Genomic DNA, 13,531 nt, shown 5'->3' with positions numbered 1-13,531 from the left:
GGCGAGGACGTTAGTCTCGAGCCTTATGTTATGAAGCGATAAAATTGGTTGGGTTTACAACGGGCGATGTGATGATCCAACCGAGGGGGATTGGTAACTAAGAATATGGCTTGAGATTGTTTTCCTCCGCCATCTTGGTTATTCGAGACTTTTTCGCAGCCAGAAGCCTTGACTCGAAGTAAGATTAGTAGCTTAAATTGCGCTCACTTACAAACATATTGAGATATCATAGTACACAAAAACCTTATAGACACACCGAACTAAATTGTGGTTTACGAGCTTGGAGTCAGCTGGCGAGTGCTGTTTCGGCAGACCTTTGCCTTTCAAGACTGAAGTTGAACTGGATATAAAGCATTGAAAGCAATATAAACACGGCTAATTAAACATCAGGATTGATATATTTGTGATCTGAACTACTGGCGACATTGTAACCTGAGCTTTAACTGAAGAGGAGAAGTGCAGAAGAATATATTGCCACAACTGCTGAGGTGAGCGATCAAAAATTTATATCAGTTTGCTTGTCACGTACTTTATTGAATAACATAATAGACAAAGTATTTATGGAATCGAAATAACGATTTTAAAAGGCTAAATATCTGCTAGATGTTGTTATATTTAATTTGCTGGAATTTATAGATTACTAAGCATTGAGAGAGCTTCATTCGCGATCCCTTCTGTCAACAGAACGTTTTCGTATACTACTAGGTCAGATTTCAACATTGATCTTAATAATGGTGTGCAAAGGAGCAGTAAATATAAACAAGTGATTGTAAAATATGGATACAAACAAACTTATTTCAGGCTTTACCACTGACAAAAGAACTACAATTGATCACATTTATACAAATCTAAATAAATACTGATAAATCAAGAGTCCAAACTGGTGTTCTCAAGACACACTAAAGTGACCTTAAAGCTGGGTCACGTTTAATAGCAACCAAAAAAGAGTATATACATTTTTGTAGACCATAATAACTAGTAAATGATTTAAGAAGCATAGTGTACATGTAGAAAGATGTGTTTCAGAAAAAAAGAAAATTTTAAGTAACTACTTATGTTGCAATAAATTGTTGCAATGTTGCAATCAATTTTAACAATTGATTCTTTCTTTTATTATGTTTACAGAACAGAATTAAAAAACAACAGAAAACATCCAAAATACAGTTTTCAAAGAATCCACTGACAGCTGTGTTTTGTCCTAATTGCTTCAATATGTTTAATCTGCACTTTGTCAAGAAGCAGCATGAATGTGTGAATGTGGCTATTGCATTGGAACTGCTTTGACTGGAACTGGTTATTGGCCTCTATTCTGCCTCTATGCAATATATAGAAAGCCCAATCCTCACTATGAATGGCAGATATATCTAAAAAAAAAAAAAAAGCGAAAACCATGTAGCAATAACACCTAAGTTAAAAAAATAAACTGTGTAAAACATCTCTGGATTTGCTACTGAAAGACTCTCAATTCAAATTCATTACTGGCAAACCACTGTATCAACTCTACTTCCTAGACTCCACATGTACTGTATCAAGATGTTGGACTTATTGGACTTACTTGCATCACAAATTGTACAGAAAGTGCAAACAACTTTCAGCCCCATTTAAATTTAACAAGAGTAAATCAAGATGCTATATCAACTTTACTTCCTGGAAACTTGTACTTCCTTAAGCTTGCACTGCGTGTTTTAAGTGATATTAAGTTTTTGGACTTACTGCACAAAATTTACATTACAGATTGTACAGTCAGTGCAGACAACTTTAAGCCACATTTAAACAAGAGGCAATCTAGATACATTATTTCAAGACATTTTATTCTCGCCAAAGTTGTGGAAGTTTCCTAGCTGTCTAGTAAAGTTACAAAATATGTTGCCTTCCATTGTGAAAAGTCGTGAAAAAAGACATCTTATTAGAGTTGTACGAATTAAATCGTGCCAATTTTGTGATCAAAGCAGCTTACAATTTGCCTTTTATTAATTACAGTAACATTGGTTAGAAACTAACCTTTCCTTGGAATGCACAACTAAAAACACCACCGGAAACAAAGTACTGTATTTTAAAATTTTATTTACCTGACAAACCCATTTCCCCCCCCCCCCCCCCCCCCCTTTTATAGCAAATGTCTCAGTGTCTCAACTTTCGACTTACAGTGAGGAGCCCAAAAGGGTGACCACTTTTAATGTACTAACAATTTTTGCCTTGCACGAAAGAATGTGAATAAATTAAAAGTGGTCACACATTTGGGCTCCTTGCTGTAAATCACACATCTTTTGGACTCGCATTTTCACTCAATAGACATTTTTGGCTTTGTCAGTGTAAGTAGCCCATTTCAAAATCACATGATGCTGAATACCAAGATAATTTTTTCTGAATTTGAAAGTAGTGATTCTCAAGAGTGATGTCACAGTCTGAAATAGGACAACAAAAAAACGAAGCCCGAAAGGTCCCTTCTCAGTTCTTTGTCTGGAATTTTTAACATACTGTCTTGCTTTACTGGAACGTCCTCGCCTTAGTATGCATTGCATACCGGTTATTAATTTTTAATTGTTCTTTTTTTATTTTGTAATTTTTAGTTATTGTGTTTGAAAAGCCCCTTCGGGGAAAGATAATAAGTATGTTTGTATACAACGTCCGTAGATAGTTTTAAATCTAAGTTAGTTAATAGATTTTAATACTTCATTGTATTAGTTTTGGATTTTGGATTTTTACATTTTTTTAATATCCTATTGTATTAGTTTTTAATAAAGTCATTATTATTATTATCATTATAGTTGGTGTGACATCTCGCGATTTTTGCCGACTTAATAAAGTGCGGATGAGGATGTAATGACTTCTTCAGCATTGAATTTGAATTGAACATGAGATGTTTATGTAGGTCGTAAATAGTGGAGTTTTTGCTTTAAAGTTAAATGGGTTACTAATTTCATAATCTAGGAAGATAATTATTACTTACTGCTGACTAAATTAATTAATTACTAACTGACTACCTGACTGAGTTATCGCTTACCTACCTACCTACCTACCTACCTACCTACCTACCTACCTACCTACCTACCTACCTACCTACCTACCTACCTACCTACCTACCTACTTACCTACCTACCTACCTTCCTATCTACCTACCTACCTACCTACCCACCCACCCACCCACCCACCTACATATCTACCTGCCCACCGGCCTGCCTGCCTGCCTGCCTGCCTGCCTGCTCCGTAACTGGAGCTGGCCTCTTATGGGAATGTTCCTCGTATATAAGCGGCCACTAGCAGTGTAAGGGATTCGGGCCGCTTAACTCGCACACTCACTAAACATTGTTAATTTGAAAACAGCAACAACAAATCTCATTTCACGAGAAAACAAACAAATATAACACTGTAATTACATGCACTGTGAAATCATTGTGACCGAACAGTGATGTGAAGTTCATTTTTAAAACATGATTGAGGATTAGGCCCGGATTAAATACCAAACACTTAATTCAAATGGCCAAATAAAAGCTACTTTTTAGCTGTTTGTATTAAGTTTGACTCATGAGAAGTGCGGCGTTTAACCCCAACTTAATAGGATTTTTCCTTTGAGGAGTGGGAGCTTAGAAACAAAAGAAAAGTCTCAGTGTTACCCCTTAAAAGTGTCTGCGGCAGCTAACGGAAATGGCCACATACAGAAATGTGTTAATACAAAATTTGTCTGATGGGAGTCAGACAAAGGGGGTTTTGTCAAGGCGGCCGTAAGTATAGTAGAAAAATTTTCATTGTCATGCTGCACCTCTATGGCACACGCGGGATACTAAGATATGGGGCGAAAATAATTTCCACGCATGCGAAGAAGTGCAGCATGCTGGAGGTTTCCGTCGCTGAGGGGAGGAGGGAGGGACAAAAAAGGAGTCCTCTAAAGAAACCTTTCGGGGCATGAACGCAAATGAGAACGATCTCAAGTCGGGAGGGCGTATAAATACTAAAATAAATACCCAGGGGAATAACGAATGTCTCAGGAGTGGAAATGTGCTAATTTATGTAGCGCGTGAGGCCATTTTGGTGCGAACATACCAATGAAAATAGTGCATAGTTTCACCCTCATTAATATTAAGAGCCGTAAGGTGGAGGCGCAGACGGTTAGCTACAGTTGATCCCACGAAAGGCTTGGAAGATACGCCGCCCTTCGGTTCGGTAGCGCGGAACAAAAAGCCTTCTCGAAGATTGATGTTCATAAGATCAGCCAACTTGACGTACGTGGAGAGATTAGCGAAAACATTAGAGTCTTTTCCGCGGAGCGTTTTTCCAAACTTGTGATGAAACAATAAACCTTGCTTATCAAGGAGTAGGAGAACCTCTTTAGTATAAACACGACCAAGATCAGAAGCTCTGTCACCAGAGTAGAAGCTAAATCACGACTGACGATGTATCTTTCCAGCGGGGATATAGATGGTAAAAATGCTCGGTTGCGAAGATAAGTACACAGTTTAATGAACTTGTCGAAGAAAAATGGCACGGCTTGGCGAGGAGAAACCCTTGCTTTTGCTTGTTCCTCGGAGATGGAGGTCAGGTATTCTTTGACGGACGGATGAGCCGCAGGGTTACCAGGGGATATCCCCGACCAATCGCCTGATCGGCCAATGGAATTAAAAATGGAACGCAATTTTCCAATCGTGCTATCAACCGCACCAGCGGCCAATCTGGAGGGGCAGCTACATTTCTGTTTTAAATGAGAGCCGAACTTAGGACAGCTTGGTGTGTGAATCTTGGTCTTCCCCTTAGAATCTTTCCACACGAGAAATCTAATGACGTCTCTTGGGGGAGGCAGAGGTAAGGGTCTTGGGGCTTGGAAGGGAGGACAGAAAGGACTCTAGTTCTAACTGCAACCTGCACTTCTATTTTCATGAGGTTTGGCAGCTCTGACTGATTGAAGTGAGGAGATTCTCCGATCGATGGCAGGCAGATCAAGGGAAACTCTGGAGGTACTAGTAGAACACGAAATTGGAGCGGCTTGATACCCACAATATTGGCAGAAGTTAAAGCCAAAGTCATTGGCGTAACAGCAATCAGGGCACAAGGAGGCAGGTTTCCAAATGCGTGGAACACTTGCGAAGGACTAAGGAGAGGTAAAAGAAATGCAAAGACGAATGGACTTAAATGCTTTTATAAACCAATACAAAACAGATAACTAATATAAAACGAAATAACCAGGCTTTCCCTCAAGCAGTGAAGCTCAATGACCATTCTTCTTGTGGCACTTGGAACAACATGCTCTACCTCAGGACAGGACTGCAGATTGGCATACAGCTCACAAGAAGGATCTTTAGCCAAGTCGAAATTCAAGGCAGAAACACCCTGGATCGCATTATGGGACGCAATTGTTTTTCTCATGCTATCCGTCGCCTTTGTTATCTGTTTTGAAAGTTTGATTGCTATAGCTTGGCCGCCTAAATAGAAACAAATAGAATTCACGATTACAGACTATTACAGCAAGACAAGCAAACAAATAGTACATGCATTGAATTTCATCAACTTACAGGCATCTTGCGTCAGTAAACTATGTTACGGCGAGTTTTTTTACGTGGAATTAACGCTTGATAATAAGGTTAAAGCGAGGTGCAGAATTTCGAGGTTCTTGCTAAATAATGTACCATCATTAAATTTCACGAAGAATGATAAGATCCCTCTCAGAAAAATACTGAACATATTAAAAAATGAACATTTTCCTTGTTTATTATTCTATCGGTACATGCACATGCAAAGCCCACAATTTCTTAAGTACTAAGCTGACATCTTTCCGACAACTAAAGGTATACAGGGATTTCTACCATTGTTTATTTACGTTCTTTACTGGCATATTTTCGTTTCATTTCCAATAAGAAAGTCCTTTCGGAAGCCAACTTATGTAGTTGCAATATCTGGCGCCTGCTTTTTTTTTTCATCGAGGCGTCTCTTTGCAGCTAAGAACGATGCTTCGTGTTCCTGCCAACGCTGTCGCACTCCATGCTTCTTCTCGAGAGTTTCCAGTCGTTTTACGTTCCTAGAAAATATACAATTCAGAGTAAAAATCTACGTACAGTTATAAAACTGCAACTCTCAATACATGGCGCTAAAATCGAACAACAAACTTCCCCTATAAGTATAATCAGTCCAACCCAGCCGTAAAATGATTGGCTACTATCAGTTTTTCTATCTTTACAAAGGAAGAAAAATAATCCTAATTCAAACTTTTTTAAAAACAAAAACAAAACAAACCTGTCAAGCTTGCGCTGTGTTTCCAAGAGTTTATCATCATCAGTGGTCTCGGCATAAGCAAGGTCATTCCTAATGGAAAAAAAGATAAAAAAATCTTTATTTCAGTTCGAGATAACTATGTAACTAAAAAGTATATTTCATTCGTGGTGATTGCATTCTCCAGAGCTGCAAATGTCGTGTAACAAGGCCGTATGTCATACATAATGGAAAATAATTCCATTGTAAATTGACTAAGAAATTCGGCCCTATCCCCCACCCGGAGGCAAGGGACTAAGCAAATTGACTAAGAAAAATCCAAGGAGAAAGAGTCAATATCGTATTGCACTTTATACCATGCCATAGAAAATACAGCCAATCAGAATACAGGAAAGTCGTTGTATATTCGACGGTATTCAACCCAACCTTCCCATAGTGCGCTGCGACTGTATTCTCGACGAAATTTAGTAAGCGTATTTTCTATGGCATGGTATAAAATAGTTACACAACACTTTCTCGTGGTATACTATGGAATATCCCACTTGTCACTTGCATTTTCTTGGCATACACACTCGCCTAAAGGCTCGTGTGTATACCGAGAAAATACAAGTGACTCGTGGGATATTCCATAGTATACCACTCGAAAGCGTTGCATAACTAGTATGTATTAGATCGCTTTGCTGTACCTCTATTGCGTTGTATTGCATCGCATTGCATCACTTGAAAAGCGTACCAAATTCATTTTAAAGGGTTCTTTCTGTAAAATGTCTGGCTAAGATAGCAATGTTAAGATAATTTCTCACCTGATGGTTTTGGAAGTCAACAGCAGCTCAACGTAAAGTTCATCCCATTCCTGCGTAAGAACTGAATCCAACAAAAAAGTTAATAACATAGACTGCATGTTACGACATTGAATATGATGTAAGAAGTATTTTTTGTTTCTCTCTCTGCACTGCACTGCCATTTTTCAAATAGTATTGTACGCACAATACGCATATGGACGGCGTCGCTTAAAGTCCAACGAGGAACTTGACTGAGCGGAGGAGAACACATTCAATTAAGGTTTATGAAAAAGACAAGAAATTATTTCAAAGAAAATGAAGAATACCTGGCAAACTTTTAAACATTTCATCAAGCTGTTTGTTAGTCTTGCTGAGTAGTTCTTTAGCTCTCAAAAGTTTGGATTTAAGAACAGGACCTATAAAAAAATAATGAAAATAACAAGAACTGAATAATTAACTCCGAAAAAAGCCCGAAGTAACTGGCAGCAATTTTGCCACTAGAAGCTACTTCTTGAATGTTTGACTGCAATGAAAATAATAAATAATAATAGTAAAAAGGAGTTATAAAATTGAAAGTACATGTGATAATAGTCGGACTTTGGTATTGACAGTACACTTGTGAATACACTGTTGTTTGTTGTTGTAATTACAAACTGAATTAACTTTTATGAAACATCCATGGAAACAAACCTAGCTTCTTCACAAGTCCTTTCCCATAATGCAGAACGCCATCAGTAAGGGTGTCAATTCTCTTCTCAGGGGACATCTCCTTAGTTATTGTTGAGAAGTCACGAAGAAATGACCAAAGTCTCTCTGTTCCTTCCCCATCTGTTAGGCCAACTCCTTTAGTTCTTCGAGGACTGAACTTTTTTTTTTTTTTTTTTTTTTTTTTTTTTTTTTTTTTTTTTTATTGAAATGCAACAATACATACAGAAAAAAAAAACAGCGATTACAGTACAATAACAAAAGTACACGGTTAACACTGCTTACAGTACTTAAACTACTAACAGTCTTTAACAATACCTAAATACAGCTTACAAAACACTACTTAAACTATTAGCAATTACAATAACACCACAGGGCAAAGAAAAGAAGAAGGCAAATAACCATAATTACAGGAAGACACAATGTACCGTTGATTGTTAAAGTAAGGCAAAAGCATGTGATTGCACTTGAGATATTTAAAAAAACAGTAACCTATGTTCCTGTCATGAGATTAGGAGTATAAAGTTAAGTAAGAAAAAAAAAGAAAAAACAGCACGGACATAACAATATTAAACATACCTATATGTATCCCGCAAAAGGTTTCCATTTTTTAATTTCTCCACTTTCTGTTTCTATTTCACGATAAGATTTGAGTAGACGTATGAAATACGTTAAGTTTGGGTACATTTCCTTTGTTTTAGTTAGCCATATGTGATATCGTGCTAAGAGAAGACAGTAGTTGATTAAAAGTGCAGATTGAGAATTGTCTGGCCTCAGCCCCAAAGCAGTGGCATTTGATAAGTTGTAGTCTTTAGGCAGTAAATTTACGTTTTCTAGCCATTTGATAACTTCTTTCCAGAAGTGTGATGTTTTGTCGCATAACCAAAAAAGATGAATTAATGTCTCTGGGGAGGAGTGACAGAAGCTGCAGTTTTCGTTATCTTTTAGACCTATTTTAGTTAAGAAGGTATTGGTTGACACGCGTCTATGTAGGAGTTTGAATTGAAATTCAATAAGTTTAGTACTCTTGGTGCATTTCTTAGCCAAGACGTAGGCAGCGGTCCAATTTATATTAACCTCTATTGGTAGGTTACAGTCTTCTAGCCATTTATTTTGACTTAATTCTGGCGTTAGACTTTTGTTGCTAATCAGTTTATTGTATACTATTGAAGTTGCCTTTTGGGCCTGTAGAATTTTTGTTGTGAGTGGCACATGGTCGCAGTTGGTTTTCTGTACATCTCGGAAGTTAGATTTAGCCCGAAGGGACTTTACCGCCGATATTAATCCGTAGAAACTTAGAGGGCGAGGATCCAATCCATACTTTGAGTAGAAATCTTTTTGCGATAGAAAGGTGTTTGTGTCTGGACCGAGAAGATGTTTTACCATGGTAATTCCTTTTGTGAACCATTTTTTAAAAAAGACTGGCTTGTTTGCTATTTTTATAAGGGAGTTATACCAAAGTGGCAGGTCCAAAAAACGATCTTTAGATGTTATTTCAGGCTCAAAGTTAACTTCTGCCCAAATAACTAATATTTCTTTTAAAAAGGCATCAGAAGTTGTTATTGTCGCTAAGGTGTCTCTAGCGCTGAGGTTGCAAGAAAAAAAGTTTTGGCAGCCATATTTTTCGAGAGCTATATCGAAGAAGATTTTCCATGTTCCGCTGTTACTGTTATCTAAATATTTTTTAATCCAGGTGGTCTTAAGAGATTTATTGAAGGAGATAATGTCAATCATTTTTAGGCCACCATTACCAAAATCGTTTATCATAACTTTTCGCTTAATCTTGTCGCCTTTACCGTTCCACAGAAAGTTATAAAGCAGATTGTTAATTTCATTAATGACATTGTGGTTTGAGCAAAGGGGAGAGAGTAAATAAACCAGTTGAGAGACTACTAATGACTTGATTACAGTGATTTTACCTAACAAGGTGAGCCTGCGGTATTTCCAACATCCTAACATTTCCTTAACTTTCTCAAGTTTCTCGCTGTAGTTTAAAGAAACAGATAGTTCGGGGTCTGTAGAGATCCATAGCCCTAGGGTTTTTACCTTGTTTTTTGGCCATTTGAGTTCTTTTCCTGGTAGCACGATTTTGTCATTTCCAATACTTGCACCGATCCATAGGGCTTCAGTTTTTTTGTCATTGAGCCTGAGGCCAGAGACTTTGCTGAATTCATCAAGCATTGCAAGAGATGAAAAGAGAGATTCATGAGACCCGTCAAGAATTAGTGTTGTATCATCGGCGTACTGACTTATCTTAATTTCCTCATCGTTTACAGAGATTCCCTTTATATTTGTATTGTTTCTTATCGCGATGGCCAAAATTTCTGCCGATAGAATGAATAGATATGGTGACAGTGGGCAGCCTTGTCTAACACCTCTTTGAATTTCAAAAGAATCGCTAGCCCAGCCATTGTTTAGAACACAGCTTTCGGTATTGTTATATAAAGTTTTTACCCAATTAGTGAGCGAAGCACCGAAGCCGAAGGTTCTTAGAGTGTCATATATGAAGGACCATTCAAGAGAATCAAAAGCCTTTTCGAAGTCTATGAAAAGAAGTAGGCCCGGAATGTTCTTTTCTGTGGCATATTGGATGATGCAATCGATAAGCCGAATATTTTCACCTATAAATCTGCCTTTTAAAAATCCTGTTTGATCGTGGTTAATAAGGTTTGGGAGGACGCGTTTAATTCGATTTGCGATAGATTTTGCGGCAATTTTGTAATCAGTATTAAGAAGAGTAATGGGCCGCCAATTTTTGATGAAGTAAAGTTCCGCATCCTTTTTTGGGATAAGCTTTATGACCCCTCGCCTTTGTGAAACTGAGAGGCAACCAGAGTCAAAAGCATAATTGAGGGCCGAGATCAAAAACGGGGCGATATCTTTCCAAAAGACTTTGTAAAATTCAGCGGGAAATCCATCAGTGCCTGGTGTTTTGTCGGGATTCATATTCTTCAGCGCTTCAAAACATTCCTTTTGAGTTAATTTTCCTTCGCAGAGGGTTTGTTCTTCTTGAGTCAATGAAGTGGTGTTTACTTTGGCGAACACTGATGATTGAAAGCAGTCTGGGATTTTGGACGTGTAGAGGTTTCTATAAAAATCTGTACATTCAGATAAAATAGCTTTATCCGTGGTTACAAAGTCGCTGTCACTGACTTTTAATTGACTTATTGTTCCATGTTTACAGTGCCTCTTTTCCAGATTTAAGAAATATTTTGAATTCTTTTCGCCCTCGTTGTACCATAGCGACTTTGATCTAATGATAGCGCCTTTAGTACGATACTCAATGATTTTTTCTAGATCTTTCTTTAAGGTGGTAATTCTTTCTGCGACGATGTGATATAAGGGGTTGTTATTTTCTGCATTATCCAGTTGATTTTCTAACAAGGCGATTTCACTTTCTAGTGCTTCTTCTTGTTTCTTTGTAGTTGCGCTTTTGTACGCGGCGTAGGATATTGTTTTTTCTCGCACTTTTAGTTTGATCATTTCCCAAAGAAGAGCCGGATTCACCGTTGTGTCATCCTTGTATTGGTTCACGGTGATATTAATTGTTGTTTTGATTTCTTCAATATATCTGATTTCAGACAAAAGAGAAGTGTTCAACTTCCAGAAACCTTTTCCCCTGGGGTTAGAGTGTAGAGATAAGTTTAGGGTGACCATTGAGTGGTCTGTTTTAAAGCCAGGAACAATGTCTGCATGAGTAACATCACATAAAGATGATTCGCTTAATAGGAAAAAAATCGAGTCGGCAATGTATGACGGGTTTGTTTTGGCGCCAAGTATATCTCTTAACCTCCGGGTTTAGCGTTCTCCAGACATCGGTCAAACCAAGATTTTCAGAGAAATCTCGAATCACTTTTAAGGCATTTTTGTGTGTTCTGGCAAGGCCGCCCTTTTTGTCTATTTCAGTATTAAGAACTAAGTTAAAGTCCCCACCGATTATAATTTCCTCACATTTAAAGCTAGATAAATGATCAAAAAAAAGCTGGAAAAAATTTGGATCGTCTTCGTTAGGTGCGTATATGTTAGCCACGGTAAGATTCTTTCCATTAGCAACGATATCACATATGATAAAGCGACCATTCGGATCTGAAAAAACCCTTTGAATTTGAAGATTAAAGTTGTTATAAAAAAGAATGCCAACACCCGCTTTTTTGCTGCTGCAGCAGCTGAAAAGCGCTTTGTAGCCCCACTCATTAGCCCATATTTCCGAAGTGTCTTCAGAACAATGAACCTCTTGCAGCATATATATAGATTGCTTTTTCTCTCTCAACCAATTGAACACCTCTCTCCTTTTTGTATTGTTTCCTAATCCCCTGACGTTAAGGGAAGCTAATTTCAGATCCATTATATTATGTGAAGTAAAAGAGATTGTGATGACTGATTTGCATTTTTATAAATAACGGTCTCAAAATGACCACATGCTTTAAAAATACTGGTTCGACATTAGCATATAACCATTGGAAGACAAAATTAACTTTGCTGCAGAAATAAATAAATAAATAAATAACAAAAAAATTACAAATGGAATATAAGTGAAAACTTAAGCTACACATAGCGTACGAGCAAAAAAACGTTGGAAGCAAGGAAAAAAGCGACAACATACAGAGCGACGACAAGCAACAGTTAGGGAAGATTAAACACGCAATTAGTTTAAGAGTGAGCTTTTGGTTTTTCGGTGTTCTTCAGCAGCTCTCTCCGCTCGCAAAATTCTACAATGTCCTTATAAAAAGTGGCGAAAAAAGTTTTAGCTCAAGGGTGGTAAAGAGCAAAAACTAGAAAGAACAAAGAAAGGGTTTACGAGGAGTTTGCTCCATTAGATGTCCAGCACCTGGCCAACTGGCCAAAGTTTACCTCTTACATATAGTTTGTCCGGTTGTGATTTGCTAAAGGATACGGGAATATTATTTCGTTTTGCCGTCTTGAAGGTATCCATTTGTTCACGTCTTCTGGTCACCAGTTCTTGAGGGAGATCCTTAAACATCTGGAAATTCGTACCTCTGAGACGGGAGCCAAGACCGAGAATTTTCTCGCAATCTTTGAAGCGAAGGAATCTGGCAAGAATTGGCCGCGCTCCTCCATCTTCTTTCTTTCTCCCCAGTCGATGAACTCTTTGAATCTCCACAGAACTTGCATCATGATAGCCCAGCTGCTTTTCCAGGAAGGATCTAAGCACTTCTTCTGTGTCTTCTAAACCATTTCTCGGCGAAGGAAATTCAGGGATGTTGTTAAATTTTATATTCTCGCGTCTCGAGTAAGCTTCTAAATATAAATCTTTCGTGTTGAGGTCTTTTAAAGTTTGGTCAATTTCTCCCTCCTTGACTTTTAGTTCGGCTATTTTCCCTTCAATACCTTTGATCTTTTTGTCTAAGGCCTTTTTATCGCCATCTTGTTTCTTTTCAATCAGCATGTGGTTTGACTTTAGGTTCTCGATATCTTCTCTCGCCGTCTTCTCGAATTCTTCAAGTATCCCTGTTCTTCTTTCTAATTTGTCCAAGCTGCCTTCAATTTTTTTAACGGCGTTTTCAATGGTATCCAGCTTCTTGAGCTTTTCTAGGATGCATTTTAGAGTTCCATTAAGATCGTCCGTTAGTTCGAGCGCGGTCAGCACAAGGTCGCTGTCATCGTTATGTTCGCCATGTTCCTCGCGTGGCGGCGAAGACTCGGGAGCGCTTGTGTTTTTTACTTTTTTCATTGCTGGAGAATCCACTTTTCCATCCGTCGAGCTGTCGGAGGATCGGTTCCTTCTTTTTGATACGTATTTTAGCAAAGATTCCGCCATTGACTTCCAAGAAATAGCGAATTTTTTGCGAGCGGAGATAAGCACGTTCTTCACGGCGCCATACCTC

The 13,531-nt window shown here is 38.1% G+C and overlaps 1 protein-coding gene and 1 long non-coding RNA gene across 2 annotated transcripts; one reads left to right on the top strand and one right to left on the bottom strand.

The window, feature by feature from the left end:
• Window positions 1–259: 259 nt before the first annotated feature.
• Window positions 260–1,654, top strand: LOC144640307 (uncharacterized). Its single transcript, XR_013568331.1, has 2 exons — window positions 260–488; window positions 1,126–1,654. It is a non-coding gene; the product is annotated as an uncharacterized LOC144640307 (long non-coding RNA).
• A 10,143-nt stretch (window positions 1,655–11,797) lies between these two features.
• On the bottom strand, window positions 11,798–13,525 carry LOC144640306 (uncharacterized). The gene has a single exon (XM_078499482.1). It carries the CDS (start codon window positions 13,462–13,464, stop codon window positions 12,499–12,501), a length of 966 nt encoding a protein of 321 aa, XP_078355608.1. The 5' UTR covers window positions 13,465–13,525; the 3' UTR covers window positions 11,798–12,498.
• Window positions 13,526–13,531: the final 6 nt, after the last annotated feature.

This window comes from Oculina patagonica, unplaced genomic scaffold, assembly GCF_052425735.1.
Source record: "Oculina patagonica isolate OP01 unplaced genomic scaffold, crgOcupat unplaced245, whole genome shotgun sequence".
NCBI classification, from domain to species: domain Eukaryota; kingdom Metazoa; phylum Cnidaria; class Anthozoa; order Scleractinia; family Oculinidae; genus Oculina; species Oculina patagonica.
Note: the sequence above shows the minus strand (reverse complement) of the source record. Positions and strands in the feature narration are given on the sequence as shown.